General features: G+C 46.3%; 1 protein-coding gene across 1 annotated transcript in view; it reads left to right on the top strand.

The window, feature by feature from the left end:
• The first annotated feature begins 1,635 nt into the window (after positions 1–1,635).
• LMX1A (LIM homeobox transcription factor 1 alpha) overlaps positions 1,636–25,187 on the top strand; it is an 88,965-nt gene continuing 65,413 nt past the window's right edge. Inside the window, exons 1-2 of the mRNA XM_066625543.1 lie at positions 1,636–1,714; positions 5,600–5,786. Of these exons, the coding sequence (XP_066481640.1) occupies positions 1,636–1,714; positions 5,600–5,786 (266 nt within the window). The remainder of the gene's footprint in view (positions 1,715–5,599; positions 5,787–25,187) is intronic.

The following is a 25,187-nucleotide window of genomic DNA, read 5'->3' as shown; positions in this document are numbered from 1 at the left end:
GAGGACATTTGGTCACCCCTCTGTGGGACCAGTGGAGACCAACAGGCTAAGAGCACAAGCCTAAGTGTGTTTACTGAGAAGTAAGTCCAACTGGGTTCATTGGGACTTACTTCCAGGAAAGTATGCATACGATTGTGTTCTTAGGCTGAGACCTTTGCCTGCAGACCACGGACTTTACTTCTGAGCACACCCACAGTGCCTGGCAGCCCAATCTATTTTTATTAACATTATTAACAGTATTTAAATACTGCTTTTCAACTAAAAGTTCACAAAGCGGTTTACAGAGAAAAATCAAATAACTAAATGGCTCCCTGTCCCAAAAGGGCTCACAATCTAAAAAATGCCTACTGAGAAGTCAGTCCCATTAGAGTCACTGGGGCTTTCTCCCAGGAAAGTGTGGATATGGTTGCAGCCTCAGAGCCCAATCCTATACATGTCTACTGAGAAATCATTGGAGTCAATGGGCCTTACTCCCAGAAAAGTGTGGACAGGGTTGGGCTGTCAAGCGCTTGGGTAGCTGCGGTGGGACGAGCGCCTGGCGCCCTCGGCTCTGCCCCCTGGAGTCGCGGGGTGGGAGGTGCCGCTCGCTTTGGGGCAGCAGATGGAGGGGGCGGCTGGGATGGGACTCGCCCGTGGGGGGGGGAGTCCAGCGGAGCCCTGGATGCGTTCCCAAGTGCTGGAGTCGAGGCAGAGGCACTGACGCCCCCTCCCTCTCCCGCCCTCCTCGCCGCCGCTCTTTCCCCCGCGCTCCGCCGGCCAAGGACGGCCCCCGCCCCGCCCCGCCCGTGAACGCGTCTCCGGCCCGGGGCTGCGCCGCTTCTCCAGGGCTGTGCCCGCGGCTGAGCGCGGGGAGGATGCGGCTCGCACGTGGGGGAGGCTGCCCGCGCCCTTCGACGGCGGCGATGGCGCAGCGGGGAGGCGGCTGAACAGAGCGCAGGACCTCTGAGCGCCCGGCCCGGGGCTGGTTCCTTGGCCAGCCGGCGAGGCGGGCAGGCACTTCGGCCAGAAGGCTCCGGGGGCTCCGTCCGTCCCATGCTGGCGCTCGCCGCCCGGCACAGGAACCCCCGCGGAAGGCTCCAGGCGAAGGGAGCGCAGCGCTCCTCCCCGCGCCCCCGTCCCGCTCCAGTCTTCCCCCGCGCCCGCCGCCAGGTAAGCGCCGCAGGTGTCTCCGCCCGCTCCGGGCAGCCCTTCCTGCGCCCGCCTGCCTGGCCTCCCCCGGGCAGTGCCTTCGGTGGAGGGCTCCCAGGGCGAGGGTCTACCGAGACCCCTGGAGCGGCCACAGGGTCCGCGGGGCTGCCACTTGCGCCTTTCCCCGGGATCGATGGCAACTCTGAGGCTACAATCCTGTGCACTTTCCTGGGAGTAAGCCCCACTAACTATAATGGAATTTACTTCTGAGTAGACATGCCTAGGATTGTGCTCTCAGGCTACAAGCCTATGCACACTTTCCTGGGAGCAAGCCCCATAGAACCTAATGGGACTTACTTTTGAGTAGACCCGCTTAGGCTTGGGCTGTCAGGCGGGGGAGCGAGTCGCTTGGGCGGAGGCCACGAACGCAGCCCGGCTCCCGTCCCACGAGGTGTCCCTTTCCTTCGCAGGCGAGGCTCGGCGCGTCCCCCTACGCAGCCCCTGGCCATGTTGGACGGCCTGAAAATGGAGGAGACTCTGCAGAGCGCCCTGGAACCGTCCCCGGCCGCCTTCTCCTCCCTGCTGGGTAAGTGCTTGGCTGGGCAGCCTCTCGCCCCTTCGCGCACACCCAACTCCCTGCAGGCAGAGTTCCTTCAAGCAAGGGCCCGATCCTAGCCAACTTTCCAGCCCTGATGCAGCCACAATGCAGTCCTGAACAAATGCTCCTTTACCTTGAGGAGGCCTCAGTGGCTGCCACCCAACTGCAGGATGCAACGCATGCCCCATTGGCACGGCTGCATTGGCCCTGGAAAGTGACTTAGGATTGGGCCCCACAACCGCTGGTCGGTGAGAGTTGTCCCAGGTCGGGGCCCTGCCTGTTCTCCCCCCTCCTCTAAGGCCAGCTGTCAGTTTGACCCCATCCTGATCCAGGACAGCTCAGCCACCCTGCGTCCCTGTCTCTGAATCTCCCCCAAAAGTTGACTTAGAGGGAGAAACCGGTGGCTCTCGAGAAACTGAGGCAGGAGACACGGAGTCCCAAATGCCTTTGCCAGGAAAATGGGAATGTTCCCCAAAGAGAAAAGGGTCGTGTGGTAACGATTCTTCAATATTACCAATAGTAGATGTGTGCAATACTAGAAGGGAAAGAAATAATAGGATGCTATGTTTCTAATACCAATGTCTGCATATAAATACAGGTGTGTACTGATTTTTCTACCTATCCAAACATGTGAACACATGCAAACAGATATGACAGCATGGTGATTACTGCAGATAATATCATGTATGTCATTATCTGTATTAAGTGTATTTTTGATAGAATAATCATCCTTCCAGTAATAATGTCAGATGGTAGAAAAAATTATTTTTATTCCTTATACTTGACCATTTAATCCCTACAGTAATTTTGATTTTATCATCATCTAAATGTATCTGCTCCATCAGCGCAAGGCTCCACTAACAGAAACTACTGAAGACACTAATATGAGTTTAAATCCAAGTATTTAAACTTAAAGGGTCGGGATTGTTGAGGTCTAGAACACAGTGATTGCAAATAGTGTCCCAGTGAAAGTCCCAGTTCAGCTCTGCAGTGAAAGGAGGCTTCAATTGCTGAACTGCATCGAAATGTGATGGTCCAGAATGACCAGACCTCCTCTTTTTCTAGGGCATGTCCTCTCTTTTTTTAGCCTCTTGTACTAGAAAAGAATTTAAATGTCCTTCTATTCCCTGTGAGCGAGCCCCTGCAGGCAGCACATTGTTTACTTGTAATTAATAAATTATTTGTAATAAATTATATGTAATATAGTTTTACAATAAATTATATGTAATATAGTTTTAAAGTTAATCGTAACAAATATATTGTTTAAATTAACCACTTGAAATGAATAGACGAGTGTTTTTAGCTTTTATTTTGTCATGTCCTACATTTTTCTTGGATGTTCTACATTTTGGGGTGCCTGATCCTCTTTTGCAGTTATGACATCAGGTCACCCTGGATACATTGGTTTTTCATGGGATATGCATTTTGACTCTTATCTGAATTTGCACCTTTTCCAGCACAAATGGGGATGGGGATCCAGACATTATATTTCCCTATTTTTTCTGTTTCTACATGGTAATATAGATGGGCTCTCTTGCCCTCCCATCTACTTGCAAAAAAGATTTGTGTCATCTAAGAAAACAGCCAGGGTTTGTGTTTTTGTAATTGTTCCCTTCTAGTCTCCAGCAATCTTGGTTCTGCTTTATAACAGAATTTCCCAGTGATTCTCTGCCCCCTTAAACGAAGGCAGAACTGAAGGAGCAGATACACATTTTAGTCCTTTATTGAACTAGAATTCACCATAGCCCCATGATCTTGAATTAGAGCCCCAGCCTGTGCCTGTCTACTCAGAAGCAAGTTCCATTAGAGTCAATGGGGCTTACTCCCAGGAAAGTGGGGATAGGATTGCAGCCTTAAGCGGCTTGATGTAAACATTCCACTGAATTTCAAAGGAGAACCAAAAAGAAAATCAGGTGTAAAAAATGCTGCCTCGTCTTTGACTGGGGCTTTTCTCTCAGGGATTCCCAAATAGCCCCCCTTTCTGTTTTCCAGGTGTCAAAGGTTTTTCTCTAACTACTCCCCCCCCAACATCACCTCACCCCATCGAGGCGTATTTGTTAAAAACCAAACAGCTCTTCATACCAAACCTTCTTTTCGGACAGCTGGATTGGGGGGGGGGAGTTGTCGCTGGAGGTGGAGGCTGGTAGGGAGAAGAAATCGTGTTTGTCCTTCTAGTTAAGCCATTTCTGCCCAATGTTGCATATACGCAACAGGGACCAAATCTGTACACCAAATGTGTGGACCGGGAAAAAATGGGTTAAATAGCAGCTCGAGTCTTCCTGAGATCTTAGAAAACGGGAAACCTGCCCAAGTTTCCCAAAAGATCATCCTAGAAGAACCAATAAACGAGATAAAGATCTCTCCTCTGACACCAGGGAAGGGGAGGAGGCAGGAGAGCCAGAGCCGAGTCCTATGCATGTCTACTCGGAAGTCAGTCCCATTAGAGTCAATGGGGCTTACTCCCGGGAAAGTGTGGATAGGAGTGGGCTGCCAGCCCTCACTTTAAGTTGATTTGGAGCGGCTAAGAGTCCAATCCTAGGTCTTACTCAGGAGTAAGTCCCATTATAGTCAATGGGGCTTACTCCCAGGAAAGTGTGGCTAGGACTGCAGCCCAAATCTGCACCTCCTTCCAACACGCACTTGTGAACTGAAGCACATTGTCCGGACTGCGGGAGAACTTCAGAGCATCCGTCAGAGCAAGAGACCTCCAGTCTCTTTTCCTTGGAAGGGAGTCCGTAGATTTCAACCGACGTCCACAGCCCGGTCCTCGGCCTCGTTACCCCGAAATAAGCCCTGCTGAACACAGTCGGGGGAAACGCGCAGAGGACCAGGATGAGGATCGCGAGTGCCACCGACCGGCTCCACGAAGGAAAGAAACTTGGGATCCAAGAGGGCTTGGAATGAAAGTTGGTGGGCGCTGGGACGGGGATTTACGGACACTGGCTGCAATCCTATGCACACTTTCCTGGGAGTGAGCCCCACTGACTGGGGCTACAATGGGACTTCTGAGTGGACATGCATAGGATTGGGCTGGCTGTGCGTTCAATCCTAGGCATGTCTGCTCAGAAGTAAGCCCCATAATAGTCAAATGGGCTTACTCCCAGGAAAGTGAGGGTAGGCTTGCAGCCTAAGCCCTGTTCAGACGCACCTTCCACCTCTACCGGCCGCTATTAAACTGACGGGTCTGAGGATGAGACCTGGAATACAGTACTTCCCAGGAAATGCGGCTCGTGGGGGGAGGGGGCTGCGTGTCAACATTTCGGCTTAGCTGCACGGTCAGAATCGACCTCTGGGCACGAAAGCGATGCGCCTAGAAATAGCCTCGCTGGAATGAAAACCCTGCCCCGAGGAAAGTACAGCCCGCAGAGGGGAAGACGAGAGGAGGAAGAGGGAGCGGAGTGACGCCCTGCGCCGGGTGACCCGGTCGTGGGGCTGCCATCCTATACACTCTTTCCTAGAAGTAAGCCCCATAGAACACAAAGGGACTTACTTCTGAGTAGACCCGCCGCGGATCGTGCTGTGAGTCGCTTTGTGAGGGTTCTTTCCTAGCGGAGAGGGCCACGATCCCGCGGAAAGGCCCCGGGCGCAAAGCCCTAGTCCAGTGACCGGGACGCGCTTTGCGTCGGGGAGATTCCCGCGGGATCGTGCCCAATCCGCATGGGGATCGAGGCCCTCATTTCGTCACGCGCCCCTTGATCATTGAGAGAGGACTAGGGCTGCAGTCCTCGCCATACTTACCTGGGAGTAAGCCCTATTGCCTATAACGGGGTTTACTTCTGAGTAGACGTGCACAGGACTGGGCCGTAGGGCTGGGCCGGGCTGTGCTGGGGGCTGCTCCGCCGCGAGCCTGACGGTGCTTGTGGGTCCTTGCAGGGGGAGCGGCCAGGCCCCGCTCGACGTGCGAGGGGTGCCGCGGCGTGATCGCGGAGCGCTTCCTGCTGCGCCTGAATGACAGCCTGTGGCACGAGCGGTGCGTGCGCTGCGCCTCCTGCCAGGAGCCCCTGGAGAGCACCTGCTTCTACCGCGAGAAGAAGCTCTACTGCCGCCTCCACTACGAGAAGTAAGTGCGCGCCGTCCAGGGAGAGATCCCCCTACGTGCGCCAGGGGCTGGGGTGTTCAGCCCAGCAGTGTTCAGAGGCAGATGCTTCCCAGCAAGGCGGGGGCCACAGTGGAGGGGGAGACCCGCTGTATGTGGAGGGACACTTGAGAGCTCAACATGCGCAAGGTCCGGCTGCAGGGGCCCTTGGATGCCATGTGCGGAGATTCCTGTGGCTTGGCTCCCAGTCTGCCTGTAGCACTAAGTCTGCACTCTTAGACTGAACATCCTTCAGCTTTACATTAGAGACCCTGGAGGACAAAGTAGCCCTTTCCAAGGAGCCAAAACTTCTTGTTGGTGGCCACAATGAAGCCCTCCTCCCACTTCCACTCCTAGGCCCCATATCCATGATACTGGCCCTCTCCCTAAGGAATGTTTCACTTAGCAGAAAAGTTTATAGTTCAAACCCCCCCCCCCCCATGTGTGTCCTTCCACTCTTGAATGGCAAAGGTTGGCCAGAGCAGCTTTGGAGGAATAGGGCTGCTATGGATAGATTTGTCGATATCCCAATATCGTTGCCCCTGGGACAATGGGTAAAACTGCCTGGATCTCTGGAAGGGCAGGAAGCTCTTGTCTTTGTACTGGGTGTTGGTGGAAACAACCCACCCAGTGATGTTGGTGAGTGAAAAACCTTGGTTGACTAACACTGCAAGGTTAGTGCCATGTGTCCTTGGCAGGTGGTTCCTGGTGCAGCAAGCAGACATTGTCTTTGTCTGTGTTGTTGTCCCCAGACAGTGTTTGTGTTACTGTGAGATGTAAGTATTGTCCATGGATGGAATTGTCTATTGTGAAGCAGCCCATACTGATTTAGATAAGGTACATGGAACTATTAAAGGAATGGGTGAGCTACAGGCCTCTGGTGCAGCTTCATTTTGCCTTTTACCTTCTTTTCAGTCTCTTTCAAAACCTGAACAAAAGATACCCCATTAAGTTGCTTGCTTCAGCACTGAATTGGCTCTCAGCCCATAAATATTCATCATCATCATCATCATAGGTACATTACAAATGAAAAGCCCTGCTGGAAAAGGCTAAAAGTCCAACTAGTCCAGCACCTTATTTTTCACAGAAAGCCAACAATAAGAGCTAGAAGGCAAGAGCCACTGGAATTCATACTGCCTGTGAACCTGGAGGTTCCATTTTACAGAGTAATTAATAGATAGACCTATTCTACATGAACTAGTCTAATCTTTTTCTAAAAAACATCTAAGCCAGTGACCACTGCCACATCTTGTGATAGCAAAGTCCATATATTAATTATGTCTAATATGAATCCGAGTCTGTTCCCAGAACTATTCTCCAGAGTTAAGGAGGACAGATTCTGGGATTAAATAGGCTGTAGTCCTTTTAGCAATCTGATCAGCACCAGAGAATCTGGTAGAAGAGATGAATTCCAGCCTGTTATCCGCCATCCAAGGATAGTTTTCAGTCTCCTCTAAATCAAATGGCCTCAAAAAGCTTTTCAGAGTTGCACCTGTGGATCCAGAGAACCCAGATCCAATAACTCTGGGACACAAAATCACCCACTTCAGAGGTAGCTATACACACATGCCCTTGCATGCTTATCAACTCAAAACTTTCACTGCAGTTAGTTAGTTGCTGATGGATACTTTTGTCCTTTACTTCTAGTGGTAGATATATGCACTCTTGAACTGGGGTCCTGTTTGGCAGCGGATGTTATGCCCTTACTCTGTACTGTTCCAAAGAGACCCATCTTGGGGGATTTTCTCTGTACTTTCTGAGTGCTTTCTCTGAAATGCTTGTTGCTTGGCAATATATAGCTATCTTTTTGCTGGATTTGAAGCTTAAAATAAAATAATATTGAGACCACTTCTGAATGTTGTAATGTAGCTAAGCATTTTTTTACTGGTTCAGGCATACATTACTACTACATATGAACTGTTTTGTAGAGCAATGGAGACATACAGTTTCAAATTGTGCTAAGATCATAGCAAAGATGAATTTTCTCTTGGAGATCCAAAGATTACAGTATTTCTGAATGGCGATAGGCCTGGAGGGTTAGGTGTCAAAATTACAACCATGTTCAACAACCTTGAAACGGAAAAGTTTATGTTGGAAATACCTGAACTGGTTTTATACAGCGATTTGTGGAAGCTTTCTGTTGAAAGATTGGGCAATCAAACACAGGCACCTAAAAATCCCTAAAGTTGCTTTCTTAACTAGCCTGCTGGAGTAGGGATAATGTGTTTCTATTGTCTTTCCAAAACATTCTGAGCTTTGGCGTTCCTTGGGTATGAATGAGACTGGATGTTTTTAGTGGGGTTGAGCAGAGGGCAGTAACAGGTCTACCCCACTACACACCCTGGGGCAAAGGTCCGCGATGCTGCCCCCTGCACCACACTATGCCCCTGCTTACCCAGTACCACAGAGCCTTGTGCAACGTTAGAACCTACTGGGAAAGCATTCTGAGGCTTCCCCAACAGTACTGCCAGGAAACCGGAAGTACTGCTTATGATAGCATCGGAAGCCCCAGAAGGCTTCCGGTGCAGTCTGCAGTGCTGTGCAGATGCATCGCTTGAGGCATTTGCCCCCCTGCCCTCCCTTCAGGCCCACCACTGGCGGAGGGCAACAGGACGTTTTGCACCCATAACTTCAGACACCAAGAAGGAAGAATCCAAAAATCTGCAGCATAATATTTGTTGTTAGTTTAAAAAAGAGGTCCACAAATATACTTTGAACCAGGAGGTTTTTCTGCAGAGGAACTGTTCCTTTATACAGAAATACAAAGGAAGGCCTAGAAGCTTTGTCAGAGAGATGAATTTCTACGCTATCCACTGAAAGTTGTTGAACAGTTGTTTTTCCTCCCCATGGGAACCGTAGAGATCTCCAATTGAGAATTCTCAGGACTTACACCAAAATACAGTTTACAGCATTCTTTGGGAAAGTCACAATTGTTTAACTGCTATAAAACATATGCAGTAATAGCTGTAATAAAGCTGCCCTTCTTCAAACTGTACAGCCATTGGGTAGTCAGTGGAGGCAGTGCATTCTGGGTAGGGCAGATCTAATCCTCTCCCATTGCCTTCAATGGCATCTCCTTCAGTGATGTTTCATGCAGTGCTTAGCTTGGGAGGAATCAATCCCCTGCACTAACCAAGCTATGAAACCTAGGTATCCCAAACTGACATGTTGCCCTTGTGGATGTGTCTCCTTTTGTGATCGAGACAACCTGGCATTTTCCTCCCTTTCCTCCCTCAGACAAATCCAGGTGACAGTTCCCTTGATTAGATGAAGAAATTGGGTTGTAGAGGACAAGCTGGAACTGGCTTGTGCAGGGTCTACAGGAGAGGAAACCCCTCAAGTCATAGCTGTTGGGTTCTTGACTTTGTTGTCACCAGGCTGGTCTGTATTTTATGTGTATTTGATACAGTTTTATTTGGTCAAATATATGGTTTTAGAAGTACTGGAAGGACAACGTGTGGTGCATTAGCCACTATTTACCTACCTAACTTTCAAATACTGTACTTGTGTTCATAAGGGTGCAATCCTAAGCCCTTATGTCGGTGCTTTCCAGCACTGGCACAGCTGTGCCAAAGGGACATGTGCTGCATCCTGCAGTTGGGTGTCACTCACAGAGGCCTCCTCAAAGTCAGGGAATGTTTGTTCCCTTATCTCAGAGCTGCATTGCCCTTATGTCAGTGCTGGAAAGTACTGACATAAGGGTTTAGGATTGCGCCCTAAGTTACTTTGTTGTGTGTACACCTGAGAGTTTTGGTCCATTGGCTTTTTTTTTTTCTGTGTAACTGGAAGTCTAGCATATTTTTTAAACCAGAAGATGTTGGGTCAATAAAAATTACCTTCTTGTCTGTTTTGCATCTCTCAGTCCAAGTTCATTTCTACTGCACTGAGACCTTGAACACGGGCTGGTAAATGTGGAGAGGATTAAGAGTTCAGGGAAAGCGAACTCCTTTGAATGGCCTCTGTCTTGGTAACAGACAAGCACAACTGTTAAGCAGGAACACTCTCTGCCCATCATATATCCTTCAAAGGCTGCATGGCAGATATATACATTTGTTGTGATATTTAAAGCAGAATATGTATGGGAAGAAGAAAGCTGATGTGCATTCTATATAATAGACAAACCAGATGGTTTTTAAAATGTACCACTGTGCTGTAGGTCTGTTTCCCTTTGTTTGCAAGTTGCAGTGTTATATCAATTACAACATGATTACTGTTCAATTTTCTGTGATGTGCAAATCACAGATCTTTGTCTCTTCTCTTGCTCTTGGCTTAACTTACCTTCAATTCATACTTCTTTGGTAAGAAAATATTATTATTATTAAAGTATGTACTGCTTTTTAACAAAAACAAAACAAAAAAAGTTCACAAATAGGATTACTAGCCACAGAATCATTCATATCACCGCCATCTGCCATTATTTCCATCAGGATTGATCCAAGATATTTTGGTACCTGAGAAAGAAAAGCCTAATGGCATCTTCTCTTCCCCTAACAATCACAGGGCACAACCCCCAGCTAGGAAGTTCTCTTGTGCAAACATTACCGAAATTAATAGGAAGCCTGTGCGAGCGTATTACCATTGCCAGTGTGGATTTTGCCTGATGAGTCATTTCTACCTGTCCCCACATTCTGGCACCTTTAATGATGCTCTAGATCTGCCATTTTATGGTGAGGTTTTCAGTTATCAGTGTGACAAATTGCAGCAATTTCATGATTGATATCTGTGAAGCTGTTATAGAACCTATGATCCTGGATTTTACTCTTATTGTTTGCCATCTATTAAAGGAAGGAAGAGTAAGATGTAATAAGAATGACTGATAACCATTTCACACAAATAAGCAATAATTTGACTGATGAAGTTTATTCTGCAGGAAAAGTACAAGTTCCCATAGCAAACAGTGAATACCTCTCTCAGGGCACAGTTCAACTGAGGGTGTGGTGATGTGCCAGGGCCTCAAATCTGAGAACCCCCCCCCCTCCCCAGCACCATGTTTGTTCTGGTGTATTGCAAATTTGCTCTAAAGTAATTTTAGTGGGGCTTATTACCAAGTTAGTGCTTGAGGGTTGTGAGCCACTAGGTGGGACATCCTCTGAATAAACATGCCTGAGCCCAGGTTGCACATCTAGCTATTCATATCTCTGAATGTAATTAGGAAATCAGGGTAGGGGCTATCCAGTGTTTTGCATTGAGTGCAACATGTATGACTGTATGCCTCTGGGGCATAAGTCATGGGTGTGTCCTCGGTGCAAGGAGCTCCAGGGACTCAGGGAACGCATCCGCATTCCCTTGAAGCTTTGGTGGCCGACCTGGAGAAGCAGAGGCAGGCAGAGAAGGACCATGGGGAGACTTCTGGGGACGATCAGGCTTCATCCCACCCTCAGGCGCGCAGCTCCTCAGTTGCCTGGGTGGGAAGTCTTGGGGCTGGAGGACATCATCCTGGAGAGGAGGGAAACAATCCCCTAAGGGGGACCCCTTCTCCAGGGGATAGGCCCATATCCGAATGCACTCAGGATACTCCTTGGTGGGAGGGGGGTTGGGGGCTTCTTTTAGTGGGGGATTCGATCATTAGAAACATAGAGAGGGGGGTTTGTGACAGATGTGAGGACCGCATGGTGCAACTTGCCTGCCTGGTGCAAAGGTTGCGGACATCACTTCTCGTCTAGACAGGCTGGTAGACAGTGCTGAGGAGGAGGTAGCGGTTGTGGTGTACCAGGCAAATCTGTCACAAAAACTCTTGACTTCCGACGAGCGGACTTCCCTCAAATGAGGAGGCTGGTTAGAAGGAGGTTGAAAGGGAAGGTAAAAAGAATCCAGTCTCTCCAGAGTGCATGGAGGCTGCTTAAAACAACAGTCACAGAGGCCCAGAGGAAGTGTATACAGCAAAGGAAGAAGGCCTCGACTAAATCCAGGAGGGTGCCCGCATGGCTAACCAGCCAAGTTAGAGAGGCCGTAAAGGGCAAGGAAGCTTCCTTCCGTAAATGAAAGTCTTGCCCTACTGAGGAGAATAAAAAGGAACATAAACTGTGGCAAAAGAAATGTAAGAAGGTGATATGGGAGGCCAAGAGAGACTATGAGTTCATGAGTTCATGGCCAGCAACATTAAGGGGAATAATAAAAGCGTCTTCAAATATGTTAGAAGCAGGAAACCCACCAGAGAAGCGGTTGCCCCTCTGGATGGTGAAGGAGGGAAAGGGGAGATAAAAGGAGACTTAGAGATGGCAGAGAAATTAAATGAGTTCTTTGCATCTGTCTTCATGGCAGAAGACCTCGGGCAGATACCGCTGCCCAAACGGCCCCTCCTGAACAAGGAATTAAGTCAGATAGAGGTTAAAAGGGAAGATGTTTCAGACCTCATTGATAAATTAAAGATCAATAAGTCACCAGGCCCTGATGGCATCCACCCAAGAGTCATTAAGGAATTGAAGAATGGAATTGCTGAGCTCTTGACTAAAATATGCAACTTGTCCCTCAAAACGGCCATGGTGCCAGAAGATTGGAGGATAGCAAATGTTACACCGATCTTTAAAAAGGGAAGGAAGGGGGACCCGGGAAACTATAGGCCGGTCAGCTTAACATCTGTACCGGGTAAGATGGTGGAATGCCTCATCAAAGATCTCAAACCACATAGAATCTCAAACCACATAGACAAATAAGCCTTGCTGAGGGAGAATCAGCATGGTTTCTGTAAGGGTAAGTCTTGCCTCACAAACCTTATAGAATTCCTTGAAAATGTCAACAGGCATGTGGATGTGAGAGAACCTGTAGACATTATTTATCTGGACTTTCAGAAGGTGTTTGACACGGTCCCTCACCAAAGGCTGCTGAAAAAACTCCATAGTCAGGGAATTAGAGGGCAGGTCCTCTCATGGATTGAGAACTGGTTGAAGACCAGAAAACAGAGAGTGGGTGTCAATAGGCAATTTTCACAATGGAGAGAGGTGAAAAGTGGTGTGCCCCAAGAATCTATCCTGGGATCGGTGCTCTTCAGCCTCTTCATAAATGACCTGGAGACAGGGGTGAGTAGTGAGGTGGCAAAGTTTGCAGACGACACCAAACTTTTCTGAGTGGTGAAGACCAGAAGTGATTGTGAGGTGCTCCAGAAGGATCTCTCCAAACTGGCAGAATAGGCAGCAAAATGGCAGATACATTTCAATGTAAGTAAGTGTAAGATCATGCACACTGGGGCAAAAAATCAAAACTTCACATATAGGCTGATGGGTTCTGAGCTGTCTGTGTCAGATCAGGAGAGAGATCTTAGATGGCCGTATTAAGCTGCCTGCCCCGTATACAAACAGTTCAAATGTAATGTAAGAAAGCAACTTCATTAGCGCAGGACAGTTAGATAAAGAATTCAAATAGATTAGAAGCAATTTATTATGAATTAACATTAATTATACAGGCCCATAGAATTAAGTATTAACAGTCCAATTCAATGTAAATCCCCACGTGGAAATGCAGTGGCAGAGTAGGTTGCATCAGTGGGGATTTTTGGATGCTGGAGGTCTCCTTGGGTTAAGGGGACATTTGTCCCCTTGTCCCCAGCATAAGCTGTAGCAGGTCAAGTCGGACCTGTGCCAGTGATATCGCTGGCACAAATCCACATTGATCTGTGCAGGAGGATCAGGCCCAGAAAGGACCTTGGGATTCAGCTTATGCTGGCACAGCTGATCCTGCCCTCTCCTGGACCTAATCTACCCACCTCTACCTCTGTCGCCATTCTGTTCTACCCTCATCCCACTGGACCCATTCCCCTTTCCAACCCCTGTGCTGGATTTACTTGCTTCAGTGGGCCTCTTGCTGATGGGTGCAGAAAGGTTCCACCCTTCCTGATGTCGCACCGGCCCTTTGCACTGCCACAAAGCACTTTATTTATACAGGTATTTATATACCGCCTTTCTTTGGTTGTCAGATTTCTCCTCAGACTTTAATCCAAGGCGGTTTACACAGGCAGGCTGTTCTAAACCCCCGTAGGGATTTTTACAACTGAATAGTTCTAGTCTTTCATAGAACTCCTCATTCCAGCTGGATTCCTTCCCGGTCTGGTCTCCCTCTGGCCCTTCGCCTCCCACGCTCCACTTTACGGCAACTCCTCTCTGCCAAGGAGGGTGAACTCATCAGTATATCAGTGTGTCATCAATTCTCGGGTACTTCCGGTTGTTTTGAACTGGCAGCCTCAGATCTTCAGGCATACAAGGCGGCAGCTTGACCTACTGAGCCAGACCTCCTGCCCTCCTGCAACTTTACAGTACTTTTTGTGGTAGCCAGCACCAGGAGAACACACATTCTGTTTAGGATTGTGCCATAAGCAACTACAACAACAGTAAGCATTAACTATTTTACAAAAACAATACTAGCCAATGTTAAGCTCTGTTTAAGTCCCTTTTATCTTGTTGGGGAAGTGGAAAGATCTTATTGAAATGAATGAGGCCTCTGGGTGCTCAAATTCAGGGCTCTAGTCTACCTAAAACAGAAACCAAGTAGTGCTGTTCAAGGTTTGTAAAGGAGAGGGAAATTTTAGGAAAAGGAAAAGCGGCACCTTTTCCCTCCTACGTTCTTGAAACTTTCCTTTATTCTGCCCCAAAGTTCTACAAGGCTCAGGTAAGCAACAGCAGCTGCAACAGGTCAACTTGGATCTATGCCAATGGGTGGCCAACTCAAAACCTGAGCACTTTATTGTGTGGCAAGGGAGAATGGAAAGGGAGGTCACCTAGGAAGCTTCATGGCAGAGCAGGCATTTGAACCTGGATTAATATCTAAGCTTTTGTCATTTCCAGGGGTTACTTGAGAGACAATAGGGAGCTCATGTTACATTAAGGCTACATTTCTATACAGTAGAGGTGGCCAACTCTGGCTTGTGAGCCGCATGCGGCTTTTTGACATATAATGTGTGGCTCATGGGAATACGTTGGCTGAGCTCTTTTTTGCATCACAATATAAAAAGTAAATAATTTTTTTTTCAAGTTTTATAATTATTTACCAGGTATAAACTGAGATTCCATTGGATTAAAACATATTGGTCATGGTAAGTACATATATTTAAGAATTTAAATGCTTCTTAAATATTGTGGCTCTCAAACATCTGAAGTTTATCATATGTTGCTCTTACATTAAGCAAGTTTGGTCACTCCTGCTATATACATTTTCTTGGCAGTAAGTCCTATTGAACACAGTGGAACTTCTGAGAAAACATGCATAGACTAGCATAATAACACTGTAATTCTAGGCATGTCTTCTCAGAAGTAAATCCCACTGCATTCAGTGGGGCTTACTGCCAGGAAAGTGTATATAGAATCACAGTCTAATATAGCTTTTGTATTTATTTAGAATACTTTTGAAACTCATTTTTCCATTTTTATACATTTGTTTTAAAATTATTGCAACCCACTCTAAGAATTTGGGGTGAAAGAAATTAGATCTTTACATGAAATACAGCACAATCCATTTCAAAGTAAAAATAATCAGCATTAGAAGAAAATAGGCTAAGAAAGAAATTTCTAAGTTCACCTTTTTTGATACAGTCTTAATCAGGGCTTTTTTTTGTAATAGAACGCACCGGAATGGCATTCCTGCACCTTTTTTTATGCAGTCCCCACAGGAAAAAATGAATGGAGCCCTTTGGAAAGTGAAAGTGAGCCATAGTGCATGTTTACTCGCAAGTAGGCATACTTGCCATAGTCCGTCGGAAAGGGCAGGCCGAGAGGAATCCAACAACACCAGAATGGCCCCAACCCAATGAATGCAGCCTCCCAAAAACACAAAAGGGAGGAGGTCCCTGCCTCCCTCCCAGCTGCAGTCTATTGAGCCCTATGGAAAGCAAGCAGCTTCACGGCGTATTTACTCATGAGTAGGCAGATGTGCCTTGGCTGTTGGTCAGGCCAGGCAAAGGGGAATGTGAGGACGCCAGAATGGTCCCGATCCCATGGAGCTGGAGATACTCCAGAAGGCAGCCTCTTCCCCCCCCCCCTAAAAAGGACAAAAAAGAGGCTTCAGCGGGTAAGGGGAAGGTTTTCTATTTTGCACTTACAAAGCCAGGAGGGTCTTTTTCTTGATATGCCTGAAATAGAAGAACTTTAAACTGGGCACTGGGGAGGACTGGAAATCTCACTGATTTTTTTGGGGGGGAGGGGGGTTATTGCAGACAGGCTACAGAGTAAGCTCCATTGACCACTATGGGACTTACTTCAGAATAGACATGCATAGGGTTGGGCTCACAGGCTGCAATCCTACCCACACTTTCCTGAGAGTAAGCCCCATTGACCACAATAGGACTTACTTCAGAGTAGATTCACTTGGTGGAACAGGACTGGCTCCCCCTTATTTATTTCTTTTAATTTAATTATTTATAATTATTTGTTTTAATTTGCTTGATGATGTCACTTCTGGCCATGACATCACTTCCAGTAGGTCCTGGACAGATTGTCATTCTAAAAAGTGGGTCCCGGTGTGTATTGGAATCTCGGTAGATCTGGAAAGAGGTAGGCTGTGGTGTCAGCAGTGGCCCCTTTAAGGGTAAGGCCTGGGCTTCCAGGGAGTGTGCTGCACAGCTGCAGCCACTTGAAGGCAATAGGGCCCTCAGGGATATAAGGAGCACCTGAGGCAGGAAGGGTTTGTGGGCAGCAGAAGGCAGAAAGCTTGAGGTAGGGGAGACTGGATTAATGGACTAAGGAATTGATGGCTAATGGACTGCTGGTGGACTGACTGGTGAATGGACTTGGGAGACACTGGAGTTTGGTGTGTGGCTACCGTGCCTAAGACCTGCTGAGGACCAAGGGTCTGCTGTAGTGGCGGGAGGCTGCTGGCAGGAGAGAGGACCTCTGCAGGTTGAACAGGTGAGCTACCCTGGAGGTGGGGTCCAGCAGGACTGCAGGGCAGAACCAGGGTCATTTGTTGGGGGAAAGAAGGGGAGCTAATTTGCTTAAAGTGGGCATAATTCTCCAGGTAGAGCTTGGCCTTGGAATCTGGCAAAACATGGTGCTAAAAGTTTGATAACTGCTGCCATAAGTTGTTAGTAAGTTGATACAGGGGTGTGTGTGACTCTACAAGTTTTCAAAATCACTAAAATCAGAATTTGGAGGAACAATACTATCATGTTTTATATCAATCTATGTGTAATTTCATGCAGAATGCAATGAAACAAACCACATTGAAATATCTGTGTTCTAACAAAAGGCACAGCCAATAAACCAGTAGGGGCAGGGTGATGGTACGTCACCAAGCCCACCACCTGGGGTGTTGCCCTGCCCACTGCATGGGGTGACGCACAGGCCTCCTACACCGGGTGACACAAATCCTAGTGACGCCACTGGGGTGCTGATTCCAAAAATGGCATCAGTTTTCCCCTATTTCTAGTTTTGGAAATATGGCATAGTCTCGTTAGTGAATGGTTCAAGGAGCTTCCTGATGAGGAAGCCTATGCTATGGCCATTTTTGGAATCAGCAACCCAAATTCATAAAAAAACCGCCACAAATTTTGATAAAATGTTCTTCTGACCCTCAGTTTTGCAAGTCTTTGATATAGATTAAAGATTGTCCTGAACTATTTTTTGCCAATGGCAAAGAGTGGTTAACTTGATAACTGTAGGCACATTTTAGTTCACAGTTCATTTTAGTGCATTTTACATTAGAACAGTGCTTCTCAAACTGTGGGTCAGGACCCACTAGACGCTGTGCCAGAACCACCATTCAGAGCGTGATACCATAGTCTTTCGAGACTGAAGGTTGCCAACTAAGGGTCGGGACCCACTAGGTGGGTCATGAGCCAATTTCAGGTAGGTCCCCATTCATTTCAATATTTTATTTTTAATATATCCGTATTCAATAGTGTTGAATGCCTTTTTGTTATCCTCTCTGTACGTGTTAATCACGTGTTAGTTGTATCTTATTACCTATTCAATAAAAATGGTTTAAAAATAAATAAATAAATCTTTTTATTTATTTAACAAGTTGTGAGTTCCTGCACTTTTTTTTTTTTTTTTTTTTACAAAAAAAGCAATGGTCTTAATTGAGTATGGCTCTGGGAGAGACTGTCACGATGAACCTCTGTTATCTCAAAACTTACCACTGCAGTGGACAATTTGTAATCGTTTTCAGGGTGCTAAACTTTTACCACTTGAAACAATTGCTTCACCTTTTCTAGTGGCACTTCCTGCAGTTCTTACACCAGATACCTTGAAACAGCTGTCTTGTTGACTTTAGCAGGATAACTGCCAATGAAGTGGTTTGAGAATTGTAGTCTGTTGTTTCATGATAGATTAAGGATTCCGTAACTGACTAGCGCGTTTGCCAGCATTGTTATATCAATTGTTCATTTGCAGTTCTTGGGTTTTGTAGCATGAGAAATGAAAATGAACAGGTTTGTGTTTCATCACTGTTGGTTTTTGTGTGAATGGGAAGAAAGTTTGGATACCAGCTTGGAGATCAAAATGACAGCCCTGGCTGCTATTCCAAGAGTTGCATTTTACAAAACCACAATCATGATCATTTTCTCATACTTTAGATGGAAAAAAATCAAATAAAAAACACATTGGTAATGTTAAGCCATTTGCACCCACTTTATGTTTTAAGCATCACATCTGGATTGATCCTAACTTTCAGGAACTGGAGGCCAACCATGGGAATAGCTGTATGACCTTCATGGTCTGCTTCTGAGCTTCGTGGGGCATATGTGAAGGAGCATATCCAAAAATCTGGAGTGTTGTTGATGCAGCTCAAAATACAATTGGTTTTAGCACTTGTTTCTCCCTGGAAATCCTTCCCAAGTGAACTTCTACAGTGGTAGGCTAGTTCTGGACTTTTGAAGAGAATCAGCATAATAGTAGGTATCCTATGACTGCTAGTTAATATGACAGGTTGAGCGTATCCAGGTTTCTAATTCTTCAGGACAGAAAGAACAATCTAGCCTATAGCATGTGTAAAAAGTCAAACCATTGTTCCTGGCCTCCTACATGTTGGATGGATTTTCTCTATTCTAAACAGCTATTCTAACTCATTGCTTTCATGGTTAATTTTGAAATGTAGGCACACCAGTAGCTATGCCCCCATAGCTGCATTCAGGCTACAGTGGACTCTTGGTATCCATGGGGAATTCATTCCATGACCACCCATGGATACTGAAATCTGCGGTTGCTGGAGTCTGCCAAGGGAGTTGGGTGTAGTATTTATTTATTTATTTATACTCTGCCTTTCTCTGCGAAGGGCACCCAAGGCAGCTAATAGTGCAAATCATGCACCTTAGGACTGCAGTAGGACCCCCGGAGCCTTCCCCAGCCTCAGAACAGCTCCTGGACGTGACTGGAGTTTGTGTCTGTGAACTGGAAGTGGCTTCTGGTCATGTCAGAGAGGTGTTCTGGGGCTGGGGAAAGCTTGTGGGCTGCGCCCCAGATGCAACTGGAAGTGGCCTCCAGTCACCCTGGAGGCTTTCTGAGTTGCAGGCTTGGCACCTGCAGATGCTCAGCCCACAGATACTGAGGGCCCACTGTACAGCAAACAGCTTTAAATGCCTTCACGAGAGAAATTTTCTCCTCCTGCCATTTATTTCTACTTTGACACTTATTAGATTTGATTTTAAAATCCCGGACTTCGTTTTATCCCAGACTTCTGGAATAGGTTGCAGTACTTTTAAAACAAATGATTAAAAATTCCCCCCTCCATTTTATTCAGAAATAGGTCCCAGTGGATTCAATAAGACTTACTTTGACTTATATTTGCATAGGATTCTATCGATGTAAAATGAGTTACATACTGCCTCTCAGGTAGCCCTTTCCCCTAGGCAAATTTCAGTTTGTGTCCTGCTGAGCCTGATGTTTCTTCTTGGCTGAGGTCCTTTGAACAAAAAGGCAGCACCTAAGCTCCTGATAATGTTACCACTCTGGATGTAGGAGAAGACTGAGCACTCCCTTCACCCCAGATTATGCTCCTGTCCACACATAGTAATATGGAAAGAGGGAGAAACGGATGCAAATTGTCAGGTTTTTGGCATCCCAGGCTTGAGATTGTTATTAGCCAGGATGTGGCAGGAGGTCCAGATATCTGGGCCTGGTGTGAAGCAATCAGCAAGGCAGCACCTGTTGCAGGTGGGAGTCACGTGACTCTGGGAAGATGTGTGCAGAGTCACGTAGGCTATGGTGGAGTGGTGTAGTGCACCACTGGACAGCCAATGAGAGTGGGTCACAAGACTGTCTTGTGACTATGAGGTTGCCCTACTCTGATTGGCTGGCCCCGGTATATATGGGGCAAGCACAGACACCAAGGTGTGGGTTGTTGTGGTGAAGTTTCTGCATGCTGTGCTGCTGGTTTGTGTACTGATTTGGACTGCCTTCTCATGACTGTGACCTGCAGTATTCCTGACTTCTGGACTGTTTGACTGACTACTCTTCTGCATACTCCTTTTAGCAATACATGCTTCTGCAACAAACAAGCCTGTGTCTGCTTCTTTGGCTCTGTTTGGGATTGCCTGCTTCTTTTGCTATCTCCCTACACTCCTGAGCCATTCTGCTATTGAGAAAGCAAGGGCTATCCTTCCCTGCTGACCTGACACAAATAATGGTGGATTACATTAGGAGTGGCATGGATCACACATGAGTAAAACAGAAGGAAAATTATTATTGTGGAGTTGTTACAGGAGTAGAACCCTGGTGGAATTTTTAGGGGAGGGAAGAGGAATAGGAAATATGAATAACACACCACCTGAGTTTGGTTAAATCTGCTTGAGACCATCATATCATGCCAGCCTGGACTAATATATTTATAAAGCTGTTGTACTGCGATCAGATCTTAATGAGACAGAACAACTAAAAATACAGTGTGGGAATTAGAGGCTTCTGAAGCCTAGAGCTGAAGGGCACATGAAACGGTTTCTTGACCACTTTCAGGGCTCTATTTTAGATAGAGAGCAAATAATAGATTTGGCTTTTGGCCACTCACCTTACCCCTGATTAGATTTGTGTCCAGCAATTATCGTTTCATAGGAAAGGACTGAGTTGATGCATATTTGGCAGCCTGAAAATTGGGCTTTGTCCCATGCATGAACTGAGTAAGCCTTCCAGAAGCAGACAAGCCAAATATACACATCAGCCATCCCTTGTTGCTAGGCTCAGAACTGATCTTGACTTGGACCAGGCCTTACATGTGTTCAGCAGGGACTGGTTCTTGCTATGTCAATGCTGAGTAGGTGAAAGCTTGAGCTAGAGTGAAGTGGGAGCAAAACCCACTTTTTTGCTTTCTTCGATGCGTATTTATCTCATTATCACCTTTGGTCAAACAGTGTTTGCAGGGTTATTTTTAAAACTTGTTTCATCTCTGACTAAAATCTGTACAGCGATAGTTCCCAAACTTTTTAGCTCCAGGATGCACTTTTTAAAATGACACTATATTGGGATCCACTTAGCTTTAAGATTTTTTTAAAAGTTTCACTGAAGCCACTCAAGCCTCTGCTTTTATCCTTTTTATTTTGGTGGGGGAGGGACCACCTACTGGAGCATTTGCTAAGTTCCACGCTCATTGGATTAGAATGATTCTGGTGGCCTTGCATTCCTCGTTTGCCTGGTTTTCAATAAAAGCCAAGGTACACCTGCCTACTCATGAGTAAACATGTATGTGTGGCTCAGTTTTATTTTCCATTAGGCTCAATACATTTTCCTTGTCAGCTCGGGGATGGGGAACTTACTACCCAACAGTTTTTTGGGACCTGTGTTCATAAGATTGGCACCATTCTGGTAGCACTGCGTTCCTTTTGGCTTGTCCTTCAAAGTGGATCAAGGCGCATTTGGGTACTCATGAGTAAGTGTGCACACATAACTCCATTTCAGTTTCCATAGGGCTCAGTACATTTTCCTTGTCAGTTTTCAGATTCACAACCCACCAAAAATTGAGTCACGACCCACTGGTGGGTCCTGACTCACAGTCTGAGAACCGCTGCTGTATAGCATGGACAAGAAGAGTCAAGCAAGCCATAGTTCTCCGAAAAGTTCTCCAAAAGACTTCAACTCTCCATAAAGCTATTGTCTGTTGGCAATCTGAATCTCTTACTGCTTCAAGTTTGGGGTGATCTGAAGTCAGTTCACTGTGCTTGCTGAAGTTCCTCCTCCTCCTCATTTCTTATTAATAAAGGAGCCTCAGAAATTTCAAGTGTATCCTGAGTAACTAACAACGTGTGAATCGGGAATTCCCTGGTTTAAATCTGTTCACTGCTGTGAACTTATTAGGTAGCTTTAGATCAGCCATTCTTTCTCTCAGCCCCAAACTCCCCATTTGAAATGTAGGGCTATTGTATGAACTTCCTAATCCAACTGGTGTGTGGACTGGCATTTTTGGGACTCTCCACTAGCTTGAATTCTAGCAAAGAATTTAGGAACTGGTAATGTATTGTCACAATATGTGCCATGTTCCCAATAGTGTGGCATTTTATCTATGCCAACATTGCCCAGATGTTTCTTTAGGGCCTTGGAGTTGCATCTAGTATTCTGATCGCTACAGGGTTTGTTGTTTTTCCTCGGAGGTGTTGAAGTTCAATTTCTAGCTGCCCAATCCTTCACCACATTATAGCATTCAGTTGCGCTGGTGCTGCATGCTATTGGGGGGGGGGGGAGTGACGGTGATTGGATAGCCTGCAGGAAGTAAGTGAAAATATTTTATGCTTACCCCTTTGTAGACTGCCTGATTGTTTATGGGCCTCTTTGGACATATGCCAACCATTTTGCTGGCAGAGCCAGGGGATGGGTGGGCAGAAAAATGGTGAATAAGATCTGGCATTTGTGACTTCTGCAACATCCATACCCCCCAAACATGCCCCATTACTCCCCCTCTCTGCCCCAAGCCCACCCATACAACGAATTTACTTGTGCCTATGGAGCATTCTGGAGGCGCTGCTGTGCACACTATGCCTCTCCCCATTTGTGGCAGTGGCCTGGCAGTGTGCAACAGGAGCCTGACTTTTGCAGCAGTGTAAAGTTCCTTGCGCTGCTGGAATGTTAGTATTTTGGAAGCACCAGTATGAGAAACTCCCAGCACTCTTTCAAATTCATACTGCAAAACTGACATCAATCCGTTTCTCTACCCCATTCACTCCCTAGCAAGAGGGTGTTACCTTTCCCAGTTCTGCTGGGTGTTGCATTCCATGGTTGACAAGAGATTCCTAGCTATCAAGAAACATCAACAGCCTATTCATATATGCATCTAAGCACACAGTGTGGCTCAGGGAGTTGTCTATCTAATTTTTAAATAGGAGGGATGTGGAACAGAGCAGAATCTCAGAGGCGGAACTGCAGTGGGGGCAAAGTTCCAAAGCCCTCCCAACCTTCTGTGCTTTCACTCTGCTTTGTAACTGTCCTGGATGGCTTTTAAAAAAAATCAGCAACTTGCCCATCAGGCCACATTGAGTGTTTAGGGTTCAGTCAGGCGTGCCTTGTCTAACATACTTTTGCAGAATCACTTGCTACCATCAGGAGCTTCAGGAGCAAGCATTGTGATAGAACAGGGCTGTCCAAACTTTTTGGCAGGAGGGCCACATTATCTCTCTGACACTGTGTCTGGGGCCAGGAAAGAAAAGAATGAAATTACATTTCAAATTTGAATAAATTTACATAAATGAATGTATTAGAGATGGAACTTGTATGAATGAATGAAGGTCTTGCAATAGCTCGAGGCCAATAAAAGGCCTTACACAAAGCAAGACCAGCCTTTCCTTAGCTGCTGCTGCATCACAGACATGAAACAACAAGCAGAGGAGGGAGCCCTCATCCCACAGCTCATACAAGAGGTCAAACAGTTGGCCGTCATGCTGAGAGCAATTGCATCAGGCCAGTGCGGGCTCCAGCAAGGGCCAGAGGCTCATTGGAGACTGGGGTCTCCCTGAGGGCTAGATTGGGAGTCCTTGAGGGTCGCAAGTGGCCCCTAGGCCAGGGTTTGGGCACCCCTGTGATAGAACCAGCTCACTATAAGATGGTACAGAGTAAGATTATCTCTTTATGCTGCAGTGACTTGGGTCCAGTTTGTCCTGTTGAGCAAAGAACAGGCAAATAACAGGTAGAAAGGGGGCAGGAACTGGTCAACGTGATAGTGAGAATATCAACAAGAGAGGAAGCAGGATGTGTGATCTTTCTTGCCTTTGGATCTCATTTAGATATATATTTAAAAACACATTTTTTAAAATTAAAAAACCCATCAATTAAAAAAACACCCTTGCACCATTTTTGTCATGAGAAGAAATGTATGTAAAACTCTTCAGCATAAATTTACCATTGCAAAACAGCAACAAAATGTTTAGACATGAAGCAAAACTTACCAGTCCGTACTTTTGATCATGACAATTAGATGTTTGCAGAGCCAAACACGTTTATTTATTTAAATGGGTCCAATCCTATCCAATTTTCCAGTGCTGGTGCGGTTGTGTCAGTAGGGTGAGTGCTGCATCCTATGGTGGAGGAGCAGTTGCTAGGGTCTTCTTAAGATGTGGGAACATGTGTTCCCTTACCACAGGGCTGCATTGTGGCTACACCAGAGCTGGAAAGTTGGATAGGATTGGGCCCTTATATAGCACCTTTTCTATGTTCAAGACAGTGTACAAATAGAAATAAAAAATAATCATAGCTAGTTATCCAGCTATGTTCTGAATATCCAGCAAATGCTAGCTGTCACATGACTGTGGGCATCTTCTTGGACAACAGAGTTGATTTGTTGTGCTTTGTGAATTAGCTGAATGGTGTGAGTTTTTATACTGTACAGTATAATCTTCTATAAATTTTTTTATGAATAATCATAATCATTCAGGTCACTTCATTTTTACTAATTCACTTAACCTTGGAGGCCTATAGTTCCAACATGTGCTTGGTTGCAGTGGGACAGAGTGCATGCTGCCAGGAATTAATTCATACTTAATAATAATAATAATAATAAATAACTAGGTATTTATATACCGCCTTTCTGGTCATCGGATTACTCCTCTGACTTTATTCAAGGCAGTTTACATAGGCAGGCATTTCTAAAATCCCTCAAGGGGATTTTTACAGTCATAGAGGTTCTCTCTTTCAAGAACCAACAACATTTCAGAATGGATTTTCCTGGTTTGGTCTCACTTCTGGCCTCCAATTCTCCCAGGCAGGCTGACAAGCAGCCCCATCTCTCACATGGAGGGCAGCCAAGACGCTTCTTGCTCACACCAAGAGCAGGTGGAATCACTCAGCTGGGCTTGTCAGCTGCTTCAAGGTCTAGCCATTCTCAGCCCTTCAGGGAGCTGCCGGTGTCCTCGAACTGGCAACCTTCTGATGTTATCTTCGGGCTAATGGAGGCTCTACCCTCTAGATCAGACCTCCTGCCCACTTCAGTCCGCTTACCTGCTCTTGAATTAAGTGATCCTCTTTTAGACGAGAAGGATCTACTCTGTTTCAATGA

The sequence above is a fragment of the Tiliqua scincoides genome, chromosome 4 (assembly GCF_035046505.1).
Source record: "Tiliqua scincoides isolate rTilSci1 chromosome 4, rTilSci1.hap2, whole genome shotgun sequence".
NCBI lineage: Eukaryota > Metazoa > Chordata > Lepidosauria > Squamata > Scincidae > Tiliqua > Tiliqua scincoides.
This window is presented reverse-complemented; position numbering and strand designations above follow the sequence as displayed.